Source organism: Salvelinus alpinus, chromosome 8 (assembly GCF_045679555.1).
Source record: "Salvelinus alpinus chromosome 8, SLU_Salpinus.1, whole genome shotgun sequence".
NCBI classification, from domain to species: domain Eukaryota; kingdom Metazoa; phylum Chordata; class Actinopteri; order Salmoniformes; family Salmonidae; genus Salvelinus; species Salvelinus alpinus.
In genome coordinates this window covers 82512514-82534434 of record NC_092093.1, presented here as the reverse complement: position 1 = coordinate 82534434, position 21921 = coordinate 82512514, and the positions used below count along the sequence as shown (strand labels likewise).

The 21921-nt window shown below is 42.1% G+C and overlaps 1 protein-coding gene across 2 annotated transcripts in view; it reads right to left on the bottom strand.

The window, feature by feature from the left end:
* Positions 1–21921, bottom strand: part of LOC139583764 (cadherin-20-like) — a 40288-nt gene that overhangs the window by 10535 nt on the left and 7832 nt on the right. Inside the window, exons 2-8 of one of the 2 annotated variants that reach the window (XM_071415204.1) lie at positions 18309–18691; positions 12381–12675; positions 11513–11632; positions 10899–11066; positions 8479–8666; positions 7807–8060; positions 4544–4680 (exon numbers count right to left, since the gene is read on the bottom strand). In XM_071415204.1, coding sequence (XP_071271305.1) covers positions 4544–4680; positions 7807–8060; positions 8479–8666; positions 10899–11066; positions 11513–11632; positions 12381–12675; positions 18309–18545 — 1399 coding nt within the window. In that variant the 5' untranslated portion in view covers positions 18546–18691. The remainder of the gene's footprint in view (positions 1–4543; positions 4681–7806; positions 8061–8478; positions 8667–10898; positions 11067–11512; positions 11633–12380; positions 12676–18308; positions 18692–21921) is intronic. The other variant, XM_071415205.1, reaches the window with a different exon arrangement.

Sequence of the window (21921 nt, the reverse complement as noted above, 5' to 3'; positions counted from 1 at the left end):
GGCGCACCGGGCTAAGAATGCGAACTGGAGACACCGTGCGCATCTCTGCATAACACGGTACCTGACCAGTTACAGACTCCCCACGGTAAGCACGAGGAGTTGGCTCCCCCCCCAAAAAATGTCTTGGGGCTGCCTCTCGGGCTTCCGTGCTAGCCGTGTCCCCTCATATCGTCGCCGTTCCTCCTGCGCTGTTTCTACCTGCCTCCATGGCAGAGTCCTGTCCCCTCTGTACTTCTCTTCGTAGTATCGCTGAGGCCCACCCGGACCCCCCCCTATAAGTTCTTCTGTCACGTTCGTCGTATTGATGAGACCAAGGCGCAGCGTGATGCATACATTCTTCTTTTAATGAAGAACGAACACTGAACAAACAAACGTGAAGCTATATAAAACGAGTGCTGACAGGCAACTACACATAGACAAGAACCCACGAAACCAAAATGGAAAATGGCAAACTAAATAGGATCCCCAATCAGAGACAACGATAAACAGCTGCCTCTGATTGGGAACCAATTCAGGCCACCATAGACCAACATAAGTCGATTGCGCCAACTAAACAGACTTTTTTGGGATATAAAGAAGGATTTTATCTAACAAAACGACCATGCATGTTGTAGCTGGGACCCTTTGGATTGCAAATCAGAGGAACATTTTCAAAAAGTAAGTGATTATTTACTCGCTATTTGTGATTTTATGAAGCCTGTGCTGGTGCCATCCTCAATCAATCGCATATCATGCTTTCACTGTAAAGCCTATTGTAAATCAGACAATGCACTTAGATTAACACATTTTTTAGCTTTTAACCGATATAAGACACTTGTATGAACCTAGATGTTTAATATCCATAATTTTTACGATTATTTATTTGAATTGCGCGCCCTCAAATTTCACCGGAAATTGTCGACCGGTGTCCCGCTGACGGGACACCTAGCCCTAAGAGTGCCTAGCCCGAACCATGAAAAACAGCCCTAGACCATTATTCCTCCTCCAGCCAAACTTTACAGTTGGCACTATGCATTTGGGCAGGTAGCGTTCTCCTGGCGTCCACCAAACCTAGATTTGTCTGTTGGCCTGCCAGATGGTGAAGCTTGATTCATCACTCCAGAGAACACGTTTCCACTACTCCAGAGTCCAATGGCGGTGAGCTTTACACCACTCCAGCCGACACTTGGCATTGCGCATGGTGATCTTAGCCTTGTGTGCTGTCAGACAGGCAAACCCATTTCATGAAGCTGCCGACGAACAGTTATTGTCCTGAAGTTGCTTCCAGAAGCAGTTTGGAACTTGGTAGTGAGTGTAGCAACCGAGGACAGACAATTTTTTACACGTTACGCACTTCAGCACTAGGCAGTCCCGTTCTGTGAGCTTGTGTGGCCTACCACTTTGCACCTAGACGTTTCCACTTCACAATAACAGCACATACACTGAGGCAGCTCTAGCAGGGCAGAAATCTGACGAACTGCCACGTTGAAAGTCACTGAGCTCTTCATTAAGGTAATTCTACTGCCAATGTTTGTCTATGAAACTTACAGGACTGTGTACTCAATTTTACACAACTGTCAGCAACGGGTGTGGCTGAAAATAGCCGAATCCACTAATTTGAAGGGGTGTCCACAATCATCTATATATATATATATACATATATATATATATGTATACTACAATTCTTATATATGTTTGTCATATTTCTGCTGTTGGGAAGAGAATAGGATTTTATGATATATGTTGGTAGGACAAGTCTATGTATATTAGTGCAAATGGCAGGGATTTATGTTTACTATAGGTTAATGAGGCAATACAAATGTCAAAGGGCATTTAGGTGACTAAAATGGCACATGTTACTTTTCTTCATTTTGACAAGAGACTAAAACATTGTTCAAATGACAAAAATGTGATTTCATGATATTTAAGTCAAAAAGACTAAGACTAGACTAAATAAGAAAATAAAAAAAGACTTGCAAAATGAACACTCCAGCGAATCCTGCTGAGCAGTCAACTCTGCCTTCTTTCCTCTTCTTTTATCGTACCTCCACTTACAGTACACTGGGCCTGGGGTGCATTAGGTCTCTCAGAATAAGATTACAATTCAGTTATTCTCCATTATACCAATGGCCATTTGCATGCCTTAATCAGCTTTGAAATTGGCAATGGAAATGCAATTAGCAGGCAGTAACTACTTTCTCAGGTTTCATCAAACGATCAATCACTCAATAGCTTGACTTTGGCACTGCCTGGCTGAGGGTAAATGGTTCTGTGCTGCCTCTCGGTGTGTTTGTGTGTGTGTGTAGACCCCAGTAAAAATGATCTCTCTCTCCATCTCACCCTGTGGCCTTACTAGTTACAACGCAGCCCTCCCAGCACGCTTGCTGTAGACTCAGAAGGCACTCGTTCCCATTCCTCTTCTCTCTAATTTGGTCTCCCCTCACTCATTTTCTTTCTCCCTCACCCATTGTTCTCTCATTGTCTCTATCATAGAGATGTATAGAGAATTCTGGTGCCCAAAAGCCAGTTTTAGCATGGGCAGCGCTATTGAGGACTTTCACCACTTTTAAGTAGTCAACTGGGTGGGACTTCCTATGGGTTAACTTCTTATGGCTGAAGGGGCAGTATTGAGTAGCTTGGATGAAAGGTGCCCATATCAAACGGTCTGCTCCTCAGTCATAGTTCCTAATATTTGCATATTATTATTAGTATTGGATGGAAAACACTCTAGAGTTTCTAAAACTGTTTGAATTATGTCTGTGAGAATAACAGAACTCATATTGGCAGGCAAAATCCTGAGTCGAAATCAAAACAGGAAGTCAGAAATCTGAGCCTGTGTGTATTCACCAGAGTCCCTAAAGAAATCCAATTGAGCTATTAATGATGTTGCACTGCCTTGGGGTTCCACTAGATGTCAGCAATCAACAGAACTAAGTCTGATGACTCTAATGTGAAGGGTGGTCGAATTAGACAGAATTTAGTATCAGGTCCCATGAGGTGACCATGCATTCCCCACGCGCGTTCACGTGAGAGGCAGCTGTGTTCCACCTCTCAATTGAAGTCGTTATAGTTCTCCGGTTGGAACGTTATTCAAGATGTATGTTAACTACATTCTAAAGATTGATTCAATACATCGTTTGCCATGTTTCTACTGACTGTAACGGAAAGTTTGGACATTTCATCACGTTATAGTGGTCGCGCTTTGAGACTTTGGTTAGGGTTTTGGTAAACAATTCGAAAGTAGCTAATTTGACATAAATAACGGACATGAACGAACAAATCAAGCATTTATTGTGGACCTGGGACTCATAGGACTACATTCTGATGAATTCCTCAAAGGTAAGGAAACATTTATCATGTATTTTCTGGTTTCTGTTGAGTCCAACATGGTGGCTAATTTGGCTAATCACCTGAGTGCCGTCTCAGATTATTGCATGGTTTATATTTCCGTAAAGTTTTTTTGAAATCTGATATAGCGGTTGCATTAAGGAGAGGTATATCTATAATTCAATGTGTATAACTTGTATTATCATCTATATGTATGATGAGTATTTATGTTGAAACGATGAGCTATGAAAAGTCACTTGATCATTTTGCATTTAGTCAATCTAGTCGCCTCAATGTAAACTCAGATTTTTTTATATAAATATGAATTTAATCAAACAAAACATGCATGTATTGTGTAACATGAAGTCCTATGAGTGTCATCTGATGAAAATAATCGAAGGTTAGTGATTAATTTTATCTCTATTCTGGTTTTTGTGAAGCTATATTTAGCTGGGATAAACGGCTATGCTTATTGTGGTTTTGTGGTGACCTAACATAATCGTTTGTAGTGCTTTCGCTGAAAAGCCTATTTGAAATCGGACACTTTGGTGGGATTAACAACAAGATTACCTTTAAAATGATATAAAACACATGAATGTCTGAGGAATTTTAATTATGAGATTTCTGGTTTTTGAATTTGGCGCCCTGCACTTGGACTGGCTGTTGTCATATCGGTCCCGTTACCGGGACTGCAGCCATAAGAAGTTTTAAGGAAGGATCACATAATTCCATCCAGGTCATGAGGAGGGATCAGCCAATGAATTATCCGTGTGAGAAAACATTCCAGAACTGCAGATGGCAGTAACCTTGGCTTTATACTTGTTCAAATAACACACTCCAGGTGGCAGCATGCACAACTTCAGTTTGTTTACCAACTCATAGAAGTAGTAGAAAAAGAAAATCGACTCGTTCAAAATAGAGATGTCCTGTGCACTCACAGACGCCATAGTGGGAAAGATACAACATTCTGGTTTATTCAATTAAGTAATTAATTAAAAGTAGCTCCCCTCGTTAGTGTGCGTTCCAAACAAACACAAACAAAACAAGATGACAGAAGGTGACTCTCCTGGGTTCTGAATACCAGCTGTTGTGTACAGGTCTGATTTTAAATGATCACACAATGTAATATGGTGATGTCATTCAAAACAAACCAGATGTGTGTATGTACTGTATGTGTGTGTGGCCTCATCCCAAATGGCACCATATTCACTATGCAGTGCACTTTCTTTGGACTTACTCATCTCCATGGCCAGGACGGTGATGTTATGCCAGGAGAACTCCTCTCTGTCCAACGGAAGCACTGCCATCAATGCCCCGGAAGTGATGTCAATGTAGAAGTATTTCCCCAGGTCAGTGTTCCTCTCTATGGAATACCTGGTGAAGGAGGGAAACAAGGGTAACCAATGTTGAGTAACACTCATCTGGTATTTATGTACATATCTTTATCTATTGCTGAGCTTAGGGTGTGTGTGTGTGTGTGTGAGCATACACGAGTGCAGATTAATACACGTATGTGTTAGCGTGATAAGGTGTTGTGGCAAAGGTTGGAGGTATGACAAACTCCCTCAAACCGTCCCAGTTGTGATAAGGTCTAATCAGAGATATCTCTGCCCTCCAAATTAAGCTAGAGACACACAGTCCTGCAGTACAGAGCTGGGGTGGGTGTGTGCCTGTGCGGGGATTGGCTGTGCTGCACAGCCTGACTCATCTCCTGCCACAACATCGCTTTCCAAAAGCACTCCTCAGAGAACTCCACGCAACAATGAGTAGACAGACAGAAACTCAGAGAAGAAGCCAGCTGAATAGAGAGGGGAGCACTACTTCAGGACACAGTTTAAGCCCATATTCATAGTTTCTCAAAGAAGGAGTGCTGATCTAGGATCAGTTTAGCCTTTTATATAAAAATTAACGTTACAAGGACAGGGGGGTCTGATCCTACTCTGAGACCAGAGGAGGCTGGTGGAAGGAGCTATAGGAGGACGGGCTCATTGTAAAGGCTGTTATGCCGTTCTATTGATTCCATTAAAGGTCATAAAAATGTGTCTGTCCTCCTATAGCTCCTCTCACCAGCCACCTCTGTCTGAGTCACTTTATGGGTCCAAAGACTATCCAGGTTTCCTACATTGGAAAGACCACATGTTTTCTGTGCATAGAGACCTCTCTTCTCTCTCTCCCTCTCTAAAAATCTGTTGTTCTGCCCCTGAGCAAGGCAGTTAACCCTCTGTTCCCCGGGCACCGAAGACGTGGATGTCGATTAAGGCAGCCCCCTGCACCTCTCTGATTCAGAGGTTGGTTAGATGAGAACTAGTAGAGGCACATTGTGGGTGTTCAATTACACACTTTTGAAGTGTTTATGAGGATCACCAGAAAGTGTTGAATTTACCCTTTTCAAAGTGTTACCCTTTTAACACCGATAATTTCCAACACCAGTGGCATTAAAACGTTACACTAACTCACTGTTACGGCATTCACTAATACCTTTGTAGCAAACTCTCCAGTGTTAAATCAACAGTGAAAGTGTTACATTCAAAACGGGTCCAGTTTCTGTACAGGTCCACACTTTTCAGTGTTAAATTAACACGCTGCTTAGTGTAAAGCCTTATTTGCATATTTCCAAGAGTGCCTTGCTTGTCATGTGAATTGTAGAGTTTACAACCCAGGACTGTGTATGTCAGTGACAAAGATATGGTTGTTGCATTCATCTATATTTAGTCCCATGCCTTTCGCCAAGTGAGATCCTAAGTGAATATGTTATCATTTTAACCTTCAACAATACAACACAATAGAACACATAAGCCCTTATTTTGAGGGCCTAGTTTTACCATAATAAAGTGGCCTGAATATCATGGTTCTCAGGCAAAATAAAGACTGCAAGTCACAAAATGATGTGTAATTCCAGCCAGAGTGGGGCTATCCACAATTTGGAATTGTCATTCACCCACAACCTGCATTCAAAATGACTGCCAGGTTGGGAAGACTAATGTATGAGTCTACCATAAGCATATAAACTGGCACAACTATTTCAGTAAGGGGTGCAATAAGTCCATATAACAGATTGAATTAGCTTAGAAAAATGTATGTTATTTACATAAGCATAATATGAATTAATCAATCAACATGCAACAACATAGATATTAAAACAACCAATTCTGAAAATCAAACTGCAATAGATTATGCTGGGAAATATGATAATGATGGGTGTCGTTTTGGTTTACTGGTTATAATGGTTGTCGTTTTGGTTTACTGGTTATAATAGTTATTTTATACCAATGACTGTTAATTTAACAACGTAATCAACACTAGAAATGTTACCTTTGATTTTATTGCAACACTGCTCACTGCATCCAACTTTCATGACACAGGTGTTTCAAAGAGCTGTCAGTCAAGGCGAGCACTTGAATATAAGCTCCCCGCCCATCCAGCCTGTCTTCTCAAACTTCCTGGTATTTAGCCATGAGAGGAATACGTACTTTGAAGTGATAGTTTGACTTTCAAATCCGTTGTATTGGTGTATGGCCAGTGACTTTTATAGAGAGACCGCCAAGAATTATGATAGCTGATATGATAGATTTAAAAAAATGATAGATGTGTTTGACAAAATCAACGGTACAAAACTCAAGATAATGATCTATTTTAAGCAATTGTTCTTATGTCAACGTGTTGACTTTGAACTCTTACACTAACATCACCAATGTGATATAAAAAGTATGTGTAATTCCCACCATTTCAATGGGGTCAAAATGTGAGCTTGGTAATGTAGTAACACATACTGTACTGTCCACATCATGGAAAGTTGTGTACTATACATTAATTAGATATGGCAAAATAATGAAATATCTTAATTTAGGATGACAGTAAATAAAGCAAACACAGATTTTTTTTTAATAATCACATATATTTAACCATTTAGAGATTTAAAATAATGCTCCGAAGCACAATTTAACCAGATGCTCTAGAGTAGAGCGTCCATAGGACCTGTGCAGCAGGCTGAACGTTTAATTCATTAGAGGTACGGTCTGGAGAGTGAGGCTGCTGTGTCTCAAATGGCTCCCTATTTGGGTCCATAGGGCTCTGGTCAAAAGTAATGCAGTGTACAGGGAATAGGGTAACATTTGGGTTGCACAGCTCCCCTCCAACCCAACATCTGCTCTGAGAGTGAGGTAAACACACGCACTCTGCATCATTGAAAATAATGGGAAAGTCCCCTAAAACCACACAATGGCAGTAAGCTTTGACTGATTAGGGTCCTCGACAGGTCATCATCATTACCACCATCCTCATCCAATTAACTAAAATCACATAGCCTACTGTCTCTATCACTCAGAGCTGTCACATCAGCTCAATGGCTTTTGAACATAGCCTTGTAGACTCCAATATCATACTGCCCCCATCTGGTATCATACTGCCCCCTTTTGGCCACACCATTGCATTACATGGACAGTGTTGGTTAATTAGAACATACTGGGCGTTATTTTGTTGTGGTTTTAACCCCATCCTCACCTGATGGAGGTGTTGGCAGCATCGGGGTCTCTAGCGGAGACCGTCATAAACATTGTGCTGATCTCCGTGTCCTCAGGGACCTCTATGTAGTAGGCAGCCGAGCTAAACTCTGGGGGCTCGTCCACATCCTCTACGCTGACGTGAACGATGGTGACATGGCTGAACGGGCCCTTATCCGGAAAACGGTGGTCAAGGTGCGTGTTGGCTCCTTCTATCTTCAGAGTGTAGCTCGCCTTGGTCTCAAAGTTCAGAGGCTAGATGAGAGAGAGAGAGAGAGAGAGACATGCTGACAGCGTTAGTAGATATGGTGTATCATAGGTAGGTATCAATCATATAAATACTTAGACTTAAGTCTACATCTTTACTTATCTCAAGTCTGAATCAGGCCCCAAGACACCTTCACTAAACAAGCAGAGGTTTACAGGTATGTTGAGAAAGAATCTTAAGAGAAAATCAGCTGTTTATCAATCAAATAATGATTCTAAACTTGTTCTCTGGACTAAATTGAGGTCAATGTGACTCATAACTGCTGTGTCGACTCCTGTCAGTGGCCCTGAAAGCTTGTCATGACCTTTCATTGATGTCTACCCTGTGTGTGTGTGTGCGTGTGCGTGTGCGTGTGCGCGCGTGCTTTTATTGAATTTACCTTTCATTGATGTCTACCCTCTGTACCTTTTTGATGGTGATGATGCCAAACAGGTTGGTTGGGTCTGTGTTGATGTCGAAGGTGTCCCTCCCATCTCCGTCGATTATGCTGTACCTCATCTCTGCATTGATGCCAATGTCACGGTCCTTCGCCCGAATACGACCCACAACAGACGACACCGGAGCCGACTCTGGAACACTCATCTGGTACAGCTCTGAGAAGGTGAAGAAGGGAAGAAGGGTGAAAAAGAGAGAGAGAGAGACAGAGAGAGAACGACAGGTTAATCCAGGTTCAAATCATTTCAACGGATATTTGGTCAGCTCTTATGTCTTCTATCCTCCCCATATTTAGAAATGTATTCACATTCCAAATAAATGTAGTAATTAGAAAAACAGATGTTTTATTTTGAGGTGGTGTCCAATTCAACCACAGAGCTGTGTGGCCTTAAATTTCCATTACAAAACATGGGTTGTTTCATTTATACCCATGATGTTTGCTGGTTGATGTTCTAATGTTTTTAGCCCTGAGCTCTGGGTGAATATCAATAACAACTGTGCATTTGAGGGATTTTTTTTGGTGAATATCTATTGTTGTGTGTCAGGTTGGGTACTATGTCAGCAAAAGGTAGACAGTGAGAAATCACGTTTTAGTCAATAAAGCAGTTTTAGAACGTGTTTGGCCATTCTTCCTCTAGAGGGCACCAAACCTCTTAAATTACACCAAGACATTAAGAGGACAAACCCATGAACCTAGAGCACAGACTATGGCGCACAAATTGGTTCACACAGAGCCGGTTCGTAAATTGGGGTGTATTGTCATATGGGTCAACGAGAATTTTATTTCAACAATTTAACCTCTTTTCAAAAACGGGTGAAAGCGGTTCCCAATTTGAGATGCTCCTTACTGTCCAAACTGAAGAGGTCACACATTATGGTTGTCAGACAAGTGCCCCCATAGCATCTCACAATGTATTAAAGTCTCACTTAAGTGATGGCACTAATTGGAGAGAAGAGAGGGAAGGGGGACGAGAGGGAAGAGCGAGAGAAATAAGGGGTGGCGGTGGGGTTCCGAGGAGGAGACGAGACCACCAGTCAGGCAGACAGCTAGGGGATGTCTTGCGGCCGAGGATAGCCAGATAAGAGTGAGAAAGAGATTGAGAGAGGGATAGACAGATGACCTGATGAGGATGTTAATGAGGAGAGCAGGAATGGGGCCAATCAAAGAGACAGCATGGGTCCGGAATAGGACTGGTTGCCGGGTAACGAGAGAGAAACTTACTTGACACATTGGAAAGAATTAACAAAAAAACTGAGCAAACTAGAATTTGATTTAGCCATAAACAGAGTACACAGTGGCAGAATTCCTGACCACTGTTACTCACCCAAACTTAAGAAAAGCTTTGACGATGTACAGACTCAGTGAGCATAGCCTTGCTATTGAGAAAGGCCGCCGTAGCCAGACCTGGCTCTCAAGAGAAGACAGGCTATGTGCACACTGCCCACAAAATGAGGTGGACTTCCTAACCTCCTGCCAAATGTACGACCATATTAGAGACACATATTTCCCTCAGCATACACAGACTCACAAAGAATTTAAAAAACAAACACAATTTCGATAATCTCACATATCTATTGGGTGAAATACCACAGTGTGCCATCACAGCAGCAAGATTTGTGACCTTTTGCCACAAGAAAAGGGCAACCAGTGAAGAACATTGTAAATACAACCCATGTCTATGTTTATTTATCTTCCCTTTTGTACTTTAACTATTTGCACACAATATGACATTTGAAATGTCTTTATTCTTTTGGAACTTTCGTGAGTGTCATGTTTACTGATAATTTTTATTGTTAATTTCACTTTTGTTTATTATCTACTTCACTTGCTTTGTCAATGTTAACATGTTTCCCATGCCAATAAAGCCCTTAATAAATTGAGGGCGAGGGAGAAAGTGAGGAGAGGGGTGGGTGGAGAGAAGGAGATCAGCGAGAGGCTGGGGGACTGGATGGATGGATGATGATGACATAAAAAGTAACTGACTGGTGGCCAAAGAAAATTATGATGGGGGAGGAGAGAGAGAGCAGAATCTGAAGGAGATGGACAAGCGAGGAGATACACTGTGGATGAAGTGGAGGAGAGGGCTGGAGAGCAAGAGAAGAGGAAAGGAGAGGGACATAAGAGGAAGATGAGAGTTCAGGAGAGAAAGAGCAAGAGGAGAGGGAAGGAAAGAAAGAGCAAGAGGAGAGTACGAAAAATTAATTAAAATGTATGCACTCACTACTGTAAGTCACTCTGGATAAGAGCATCTGCTAAATGACTAAAATGTAAGAGGGAAGGAGAGGGTTAACAAGAATGAAGACAAGGAAGTCAACAGTCTTGAGCATAAATTGAAGGGAATTAAAATAAACATATACGGCACATGAGGAGAGGAGTCTCTGGATCTTACTCTGATCAAACATGGGTGGGTTATCGTTGACGTCACTGAGGGTGATGTTGACCACTGTGGATCCGGCCAGACCTCCTAGCTGGCCTCCCATGTCCTTGGCCTGGATGATGACGGAGTAGTTCTCCCTGACCTCGCGGTCCATGCCCGCCAGAGAAACACGCACCACGCCTGGGGGACAGAGAGAAACATGGCGGGGAGGGGGGGGGGGCAAGAGGAAAGAGAGGTCACAAATAGAAACAGTGTGATTGGGAGGGTCAGCAGTGCAGTTGCCAGGCAGATTAGGGATGTGTCTTGGACAAGAGCCCTAAGTGCACTATGGAGGAAATAGGGTGCCATTTGGGAAAGCACATGTGTATTCATTGATTTGCCAGTTGTTACCATTGGCAGCCACAAGAGGGTATTCTTAACCAAGTTGATAGATTTTAAATCTGTTGTTTTACACTCAGCCTGTATGTTTGTTTGTGTGTACTTCTGGGAGGAGCAAACGTAAGTGCCTCAGCTCTTTGCCAAAACATGGCAATCTACTAACATAACTAAAACACAAATGTTGTAATTGCTATCGTTAATGCAGGTCCGATTATTTATTTTTTCAAGCGTCCCCTGTGCTCACATACCAGTCTTAGGCTCTACAGAGAAGTATGGCTGTCCCTGTAGGATGCTGTAGACCACCCTGGCACTGTTACCATACGTAGGGTCATCTGCATCTGTGGCTGTCATCCGAATCACCTCAGTGCCTAGGAAAGGGAGGGAGGAGAAGAAGAGAGTGACATGGTGAGCAATGTTATTTCCACACAATTGGAATGACTCATTCCATTTGTATGGTTATTTCAACAAGGCCTGTTTAAAAAATGGCCTGTCCATCTACATTAAACTGCTTCAATGTTGGCGAATGGTATAGGCTATAAAGGCAACTGTACCTGCACTCACTGGTGGATTTATAAATATTGAATACCACTAGTGCAGTGTGTAAGCAGAGACATCATTTTGATGGCATAATGATGATATTGCAGAGCCATCAATAACCTGCCTATTATGTTCACAGACTGAAACATCCTCATCTCCTTACCATCATAAATACACAGCTGTGAATAACCACAACAACCTTTATAGAGAGAATTTTCAAACAGAGTTTGCTAACTGAATGAATGGAATGCTCAGAAGCAGCAGCACAATGTCCAGCTACACTACACACTCTCCAGCTTGGTCTGAAATGGCCCTGGTCAAAAGTTGTGCACTATGTAGGGAATCGGGTGCCATTTCGGATGCACACTATGGCTACGTCCCAATTTTCCACAGTTCTTCCAAAGTGTGCACTTGCACACTTCCTGTCATGGATTTTTTTTTAAATGGGTGTAATCATTGGCTTGAGGGAGTTTTCTACTATTTTAAAATCGATGCGAGACAGAGTGCAAGTGCACACTTTCAGAGAAGAATGGGGAATCGGGACTTTGTCTCTGACCACCACAATCTCCCTTGACTCACCGATGGTTGACATCTCAGGTATGGTGGCCTGGTAGGGCCCTTCCAGGAACTTAGGTTCATTATCATTGATATCCTGGATTTTGACAATAAACTCAGACTGAGGCTCCAGGGGTCGGTCTGTCTGTCTGTTCCAGGCCTGGGCTCGCAGAAGGTACTGGGCCTTCACCTCACGGTCCAGCCTCTTGATAGCATGGATGTCGCCTGTACTGTCGTCAATGGTGAAGGTGGTGCCCGCACCGTCGCCCGACAGGATGTACTTGATGGAGCCGTCCCCTAGGTCCATGTCTGAGTGGAGCTGTGGGGGTCACAGGTCAGAGGTTAGGAGTCAAGACAGCTTAGGAGCCAGATATCCTATAATATAATAATAATACTAAAATAGTAATACTGTATATGCCATTAAGCAGACGCTTTTATCCAAAGCGACTTACAGTCATGTGTGCATACATTTTACATTATGGTTGGCCCTAGCAAGAATCAAATCCACAGTTCTGGCATTGAATGCACCATGCTCACGTTCTATATGTAATTGTATGTTATTGGTGGCACACTTTTTCTCCATCCTAGCAAACACAGCTAATTAATCAAATTGCATTCTGAACTGAAGATCATGATTAGGTGATTATTGGAGTCAGGTGTGTTAGCTGGGGCTGGGGCAAAACTGTGACACCAATCAGGACCCCAAGGACTGGAATTGCCCACCCCTGTGTTAGACCATACTTTATAGTCATTTCGGTGTTTGGGCTTGATTTAGCATGGCGTTTACATTTATTGGCACTATTTGATTAGTGGCGTTATAGTAGCAGGCAAACTAAATCAAGTACAGTACCTGAAAGTATTTCAGATACTGAATTCGACCCAGGTCTGGTCTGGTCCATTAGAGGTCAAGGACCACTGTATATATGGTCATTATAATGCTGTTTGTCTGGGGCTCTCTCATGAGACGAATGGTATAGTGTACGTCCCAAATGCACCAAGCGTCAACAGGCTCACCACGCTGCTATTTGACCCACAATAGTCTTCTGATTACACAGTCTGCGTCCCAAATGCATAGGGTGCCTATGGGCCCTGTTCAAAAGTAGTGCACTATATAGGGAATAGGGTGCTATCTGAGATAGAACAATATTACAGCTTTAGTCACGGTTGGTTGGTCAACAGAAGAAGAACAGTAATCATGTCCACCCCTCCTGATCAGTGGTGCTTATGGGAGCTACAGACATATCCCAAATGGACCCATAGTGCTTTGGTCAAAAGTAGTGCACTACATAGGGAATAGATTGCCAAAGACTATTGTTGGTCTCTTAGTGCAAATACCAGCCTGTTGAGCCTATTGCTGCTTGGTGCAATCACAACCCCAATCTGTACACACACAGACGCATACACAGCTCAGCATGCACTTCGCACACACGGCTACCGCCCGCTAACATTATAATAACACTTTCTTTTCAAGATAAAACGTTAATCCTTTTACCTCTGGCTGCTGAAATATCACGAACTTAATATTATGTTTTACACTACCCTTATGGGGAAAAAAACACATACATTTGGCATGTGATCACGTCTCCCGTCATCTCATGTGATCACATGTCATCATGTGATCTTATGTGAACTTAATGTTACAATATGGGGATGCAAAAATTCAACATGTTATACCATGAAACTATACATCAACATTTGAACGTGTTTCACATGTAAAACTGCAAATTCGAAATGCACATGTGAATATTTATTAATTGTAAAAATACAAGTCCATACATGAGTTAGATTTTCACTTGTGAAAATGTAATTTTGGTATTTGCTATTTTATTAGGATCAGAATTTGCTGTTTATTTGAGCAATAAGGGCTCTATATAAAACTGTATGCTTTCTTGAATTTGTTCTGGATTTGGGGACTGTGAAAAGACTGTGAAAAGTGGCATGTCTGGTGGGATAGGTGTGTGTGTCAGAGCTGTGTGTAAGTTGACTATGCAAACAATTTGGGATTTTCAACACATTAATGTTTCTTATAAAAGAAGAAGTGATGCAGTCAGTCTCTCCTCAACTCTTAGCAAAGAGAGAATGGAATGCATAGTATTTATATCAGCACTCTGATTACAATGAAGAGCAGAATGTGCCGCTCTGTTCAGGGCCAGCTGCAGTTTAACTAGGTCTTTCCTTGCAGCACTGGACCACACGACTGGACAATTATCAAGATTAGACAAAACTAGAGCCTACAGAACTTGCTTTTTGGAGTGTGGTGTCAAAAAAGCAGAGCATCTCTTTATTACGGCCAGACCTCTCCCCATCTTTACAACCATTGAATATAGATTCCGTCTCTCATAGTTGAAGTGTACCTATGATAAAAATTACAGACCTCTACATGCTTTGTAAGTAGGAAAACCTGCAAAATCGTCAGTGTATCAAATACTTGTTCTCCCCACTGTATATGTTTTGACCATGACAGTTTACAATCTAAGGTAACGCCAAGTAATTTAGTCTCCTCAATTTGATTGTTCAACAAACACACCATTCATTACCAGATTCAGCTGAGGTCTAGATTTTAAGGAATGATTTGTACCAAATACAATGCTCTTAGTTTTAGAGATGTTCAGGACCAGTTTATTACTGGCCACCAATTCCAAAACAGAATGCAACTCTTTGTTAAAGGTTTCAGTGACTTGCTGTTGCTTATATATGCTTGAATCGTCAGCATACATGGACACACATGCTTTGTTTAAAACCTGTTAAGGCTGCAAGGCAAAGTGTTGAGTAGCCAGTGAAATCGTGCCCATTTCAAACGGCCTCCTACTCAAATCTTGCTCGTACAATATGAATGTTATTATTCTTTTTGGATAGAAAACACTTTCTAGTTTCTAAAAGAGTTGGAATTATTTCTCTGAGTGAAACAGAAGTCCTTCTGCAGCACTTTTCCTGACCAGGAAGTGAAATGTCAGAAATCGATGCTCTTTTCAACTTGATGCCTATACATGGTCTTGACACTTAGGAGTCTGCTGACACTCTATACGCCTTCCTATTGGTGTAAAGAGGATGTCAGAGAATAAATTTTTGTGCTCATCTTGTCCTGTGGTAGAAAAAAACCTATTTCTTTGACGTGAGCGTCCACTTCCGGTACTCTGAAGGAAGTGGGATTGACTTCTGTTTTGCCTTCGTAACAAACGGCTAACATCTCCGGCTCGATTTTTTTTTGATACATGTGACCATATCATCGTAATGTATGTTTTTTCAATATAGTTTAATCAGATTATTGAAACTTTATTCGGGAGTTTTGCCGTGTTCCGTCCTCTGACTGTGTTTACGTTGGAGAAATTTATGCCACTCGGCTCGTGCCAATGCTAATTGAAGAGGGACATTTGCCATTCTAAATCGAAACAACGACTCATCTGGACAGAGGACACCTTCTTCAACCTTCTGATGAAAGATCAGCCAAAGTAAGACTCATTTTATGATGTTATTTCATATATCTGTCGTGCATGTGAACGGGTCGTGGGCGCCCAAATGTGTCTCTCTATTGTGGCTATGCTAATATAGCGATACATTTTGTTTTCGCTGTAAAACATTTTATAAATCGGAAATATTGTTTGGAATCACAAGTTGCCTATCTTTCAATTGCTGCAAACTATATATTTTTCGGAAATGTTTTATGATGAGTAATTAGCTAATTGACGTTGGTGTCTGTAAATATTATGGCTGCTTTCGGTGCACTTTCTGAGTGTAGCTGAAATGTAAAATATGATTTATACCTGAAATATGCACATTTTTCGAAAAAAAATATGCTATACAATAAATATGTTATCAGACTGTCATCTGATGAATTTGTTTCTTGGTTAGTGGCTATTTATATCTTTATTTGGTCGAATTTGTGATAGCACCTGATGGAGTAAGAAACTGATGGAGTTAGAAAAGTGGTGGCATTTGCTAACGTGGTTAGCTAATAGATTTACATATTTTGTCTTCCCTGTAAAACATTTTAAAAATCGGACATGTTGGTTTGATTCACAAGAAGTTTATCTTTCATCTGGTGTCTTGGACTTGTTAATGTGTGAAAGTTAAATATTTTTAAAAAATAGCTTTTGAATTGCGCGCCCTGCACTTGAGCTGGATGTTGTCATAAGTGTACCGGTGTCGGGCTGCACCCCAAACAGGTGCGCGCAAAAGAGTAGAGGGCCTAGAGAGCTGCCCTGCGGTACACCAAACTTTATGTTTGACATTAGAGAAGCTTCCAATAAAGAACCCTTTGAGTTCTATTAGATAGATATCTCTGAATCCATGATAAAGCAGAGGTTGAAAAGCCATAACACATATGTATTTTCAACAACAGGTTATGGTCAATAATATCAACGGCTGCACTGAAATCTAACAGTACAGCTCCCACAATCTTCTTATTATCAATTTCTTCCAACCAATCATCAGTCATTTGTGTCAGTGCAGTACATGTTGAGTGCCCATCTCTATAAGCATGCTGAAAGTCTGTTGTTAATTTGTTTAAAGAGAAATAGCATTGTATTTGGTCAAACAGAATTTTTCCCAAAAGTTTGCTAAGAGCTGGCAGCAAGCTTATAGGTCTGCTGTTAGAACCAGTAAAGGTCGCTTTACCACTCTTGGGTAGCGGAATTACTTTGGCTTCCCTCCAGGCCTGAGGACAAAGACTTTCTTCTAGGATCAGATTAAAAATCTGCAATTCACATGTTATTCTCCTCACATGTGAAAAGGTGGTGTTAACATGTGAACTCCAAATGTAATACATGTCAACATATAGTTTCACATGTGAACAACTGACCTCACGCTTAGTTTTTCCATAAGGGTAAACTCTTGTAGCTACCTTTGTTGTCATGACGATGCTTACAATCATCCTGTATGTGTGTTTGGTAAGGTGACCAGAGCTGGGTTCAAATACATGTGTCTTTGATTATTTGTTATTTAAATACTTATTTACTGTGTATTATCAAATAATGTCCTATAAAAAGGAAATGTCCTATAAATATTCAAATACTTATTTTGAAATAGGCTATATTATTTCAAATACCAAACAGACCTGGGTTCAAATGCATGGTAGTATTTATTTGTATTTAAAAATACACTTTGAATTTCAGCATTTTATAATACAAGTATATTTTCAAACCCATAATTGAAATATCATAAATAGTATTTGAACCCAGGTCAAGAGATGACACACACACACACGGTTAGTGTAGATTCTCAATAAGCACCCTGCTTTACCCCTATTGGCCCTGGTCAAAAGTAGTGCACTATGTGGAATAGGGTGCATTTTGGGACAGACTGAATATCATTCTGACTTCACTGAATCAGTGACATTTCACTACTTCACTTTACATGGTGGTGTTTTTTTCCTTTGAAAAAAAGAAGAAAGAAAATGGACAGTTCCACCATCTACACTTAACCCCTGGCTATACACCTTTCACACTGAGAAGGTCTCCTCTGCTTTGTCAGGGGCAGACGATAAGGAATGAGTGAAGGAAAACTGCCCCAGATACTCATCCACACTAACTCTCCATACAAACACAGTGGGGAACGTACTGCAGAGGTTATATCCAAAATGGCACCCTATTCCCTACATAGTGCGCCACTTTTGACCACAGCCCTATGGGCCTTAGCCAAAAGTAGTGCACTTTATAGGGAATAGGATGACATTTGGGATGCACCACACAAACACCATTGGCAAAAGAGGATACTTTGACCGCTCAGGTGTTAAAGTGGCTTGAACATTTGATCAATGATGATAGACCCTGTGTTCGTCAGAAGTCACGTTCAGCCGACAGCGACGATATTGATTGAAAAGTTGAGAGCTGTCATCGAACAGTTCAATAATAATGACGGTGCACATTTAGCAAATGCTTTAATCGAAAGTGACATGCAGTTCACACATATTCTCTTTGTGTGTGTGTGTGTGTGTGTGTTTGTGTGTGGACTTGCCTTTCCTATGTACAGCGGCTCCAGTCCAGTGTACTCCTCCAGCACAAAGAACTGGTTCCATACCCAGCCTCTCTTCACCCTCCTCAGCAGCCCTGCTCCACTCTCCTCTTCTGTCTTGGCTCTATCCATACGGCCCTGGGCCTCAGACAACAGGGCCAGCAAGGCCAGACCTATGCTGAGTAGGAGGGTGTAGACAGGCCTACCACCCCCAGGATGGTGGTGATGTCGATCTCCCATGATGGATACTCAACAGCAAATCAAATCAATTTGTTTTGAAAATGGGGTTTTGTGTTTTCTTTGGTGATACGATGACCCGCAGATGACAGGCCTTTGTTTGTTGTGTCTTGGGAAGGTCTTCAAATGGCTACTTTCTCCTTTTCCTGCTTTGTGGAAAGTGAAAAAAGAAAAGAAAAGAGAGAAAGATGAGTTTCAAATCCTCCAAATGTAGATGTCATTATTGGACACTGACACTATCGTCCTTGGCCTATAAGCTCCTTCTCTGTTTCCTTATTTCTTTCTTTCCTTCACTGAAACTATTGAGGAAAGTATGGATGGATTAAAGGATGGAAGGATGGAGAGATGACACTGATCCCAGTCTATTGTGTAGAACCACAGATGAATCTGCTTCTCTCTTCTGTCCTTTGTTGGATGATAATGAACCCTCTGTGTGTGTCTGTTTTTGTGTGTGTGTGTTTGTGTGTACATGCATGCGTGAGTGTCCATGTGTTTTTGTGTTTGTGCGTGGTAGAAATAGATAGCTGCGTTAACTCAATGAGTGGGGCCTCACACTGCATTCTAAATACATGTAGAGGAGGAGAGGGGAGAGAAGAGGGGAGATACGGGGTAATGATGGGAGAGAGACGGGGGAGAGGTTACTCCTCTTGGGGCTGAGGGTTAGTCTGAGAGGAGCCACGCATGATACCTTCTTGAGCCCTAAGCCCCTGTGCTCTTTCTCCCTTTCCCACTCTCCTATTTACTGTTGTGCTTAGGCAACAGAAACCATCTTCAAAACTCCTTTCCTCAACCCCCTCCCCCCATCTTTCTCTTTGCTATCTTTCTGTGTTGGTGCTTCACCTTCTCTTTTCCGTTTCTATAGGAACAGCGGTAACTTCTCTCATTTCTCTCTTTGCTAACAGTCTCTCAGTGTGTATCTGCTTCCCTCACTCTCTTTCTCTCCCCTCTCCCCTCTTTCCCTCTCTCAGAAAAAAAGGTGCTATCTAGAACCTAAAATGGTTCTTCAGCTGTCCCCATCAGATAACCCTTTCCACAGAGGGTTCTACATGGAACCCAACACGTTTCTATCTGAAACCAAAAACAGCTATCCTATGGGGACAGCCAAATAACTCTTTTGGAACCCTTTGTTCTGAGAGTGTAGAGGAGGCGGTGCTGTTTCTCCCGGCATCTCTCTCTCCCTCTCCCCTCTCTCCCAATCTCCCCTTCTTCCTCTCCCCTCTTCCCTGTCCTCTCTTCCTTTCTTTCCTCTCTTCCTCTCTACCCCTGGCTGTTGTAGAAGAGTTGAGATTTGCACTGTTCCTCATCTGTTAAGGTGCCACCAACCTCCTGTAACTACAAGCTACACGCTGCTGCCTAACAGGACAACAAGTCTTTTTGTGTAGAGTTCTGCAAGATGTTTTGTTTCCACTATTTGGAATAGACTTGATAACTTATTTTTATAACTTACATTTTTTTGCACTCGGACAGCCCACAACAATCCGAAAAAACAAGGCCAATTGTTACTTTATGGTGCTGTAGTAAAAAAAAATTTTTTTTTTTATTGATTTCAAGTAATGTTTTACATTCAATCAATGTATTTTTTTCTACTCAAACTGTGCCTTTATGACAGTCGCTTGATTTTCTTTCCTTTTATCAGTGAGCTGGTCACATCTGTTTGCCTCCACCACAATCTATTCCCGCTCTTTAATTAACAAGCTGCAGGGGGAAAAACTGATAGATCTATAGTGAAAAGGGGGGAAAGAGAAAAGAGAAAAGTGGAAGAAAAGAATGCCAGCAGGGGGCGTGGAGAGAGAAATGGAAAGTAGGGGGCGAGAAAGAGAGAATAGAGAAAGAGAGACTTTGTTGAGCTCTATTATATTGTGTAAGAGAGAGAGCTCATTGTGCCATAGTGGACACTCTCTGAATCTCAAAACACAGTTAATCATTATTGAAGAGTCACAAAAAGACTGGTGGCTAGGGAAGGGTAATGGGCAGGGTGCTTTTGCTATAAAGGCCCTGACAGGAGGGGGTATCTGGCTCCTAGCCCCCCTGGCCCTCCAACTCAGGGGATCTGTCCCAAATGTCACACTATTCACTATGGGCCCTGGTCAAAGTAATGCAATTTATATGGAATGGGGTGCCATTTGGGACACACCCAACCTGGGACTCAAAGCCCCACGAGAGCCTGACAGGCTGGGTGAGCCCTGACCTCCATGGGCCCCTCTTGGTCTCTGCTCTATTCTGTCTGTATTCTGTCTCCATTATTTCCATTCAAGTGGCCCTGTTGTTCATTATGAAGTCAAATTAGCACCTCGCTAAACCTTCCACACACCCCTTCACCTCCCCAGCCCCCTTCTCCGTCAAAGGTCAGGACTTGCACCCGTTACATTCGGCCTCTATTTTGTTGTGTCTAATGAGGTGACATGCTACATAATTGTGCTGGCTAAACACTCCACACATCTCCCTCAGACTAATCTGATGGCTTTTCACTTATTAAAGAAAAAAGAAAAAGCAGCTGTTCTTGCTGCTCCTGCCTTTACGACCTGCCACACAAGTTGCTCCCTGTCCTGAGCAGAGGAATGAAGGGAGGGACGGATGGATGGAGGGGGGAGGGAGGGTCGAGGAGGCATCAGATGAGAAAGCTTTACCAAACAAAAGAAGAGAGAGGGTTTTTTCCCACCACAATTACATATTATACGGAAATGGTAAAAGCCACTTTAACTTTCAAGGAGAACTGAGAGATGTAGAATCCTGTTGCACAGTCTGTGTGTGTGTAAGTTTTTAAGTGTGTAAATCAAGGAGGGGCTGTAACAATCAACAGCAGTAGCAGCTGGTGTTGGCAATTGAAGGACCGTATTGTCTAGTCATCAAAATCTCAGTCAGTCTGTCAGCATTACACCTTATTCCCTATATAGTGCACTACCCTGGTCAAAAGTATTACACTTTGTAAGGAATAGTGTGCCATTTGGGATGCAGCCTTAGCTTGTCAGTGTAACCGATGTGAAATGGCTAGCTAGTTAGCGGTGGTGCGCGCTAATAGCGTTTCAATTGGTGATGTCACTCGCTCTGAGACCTGAAGTACTTGTTCGGGCTGCGTCTTTTGTGGCGCGATGGGTAACGATGCTTCGTGGGTGACTGTTGTTGATGTGTGCAGAGTGTCCCTGGTTCGAGCCCAGGTTGGGGCGAGGAGAGGGATGGAAGCTAAACTGTTACATCAGCATGACCATGAACTACTATTTGGTGACAAAATACCTTTAAAAGATGTTCGTAGCTGACCACCACTTTTCTTTTTTCCCTTCGGCCAACTACAGACATTCACCCCAGTTAAAACAAGGCTTTCACAGGTGGAATCCCAACTAACAATCAAAAACCCTCTGACTTCAGTCCCTCAGACTCTGTG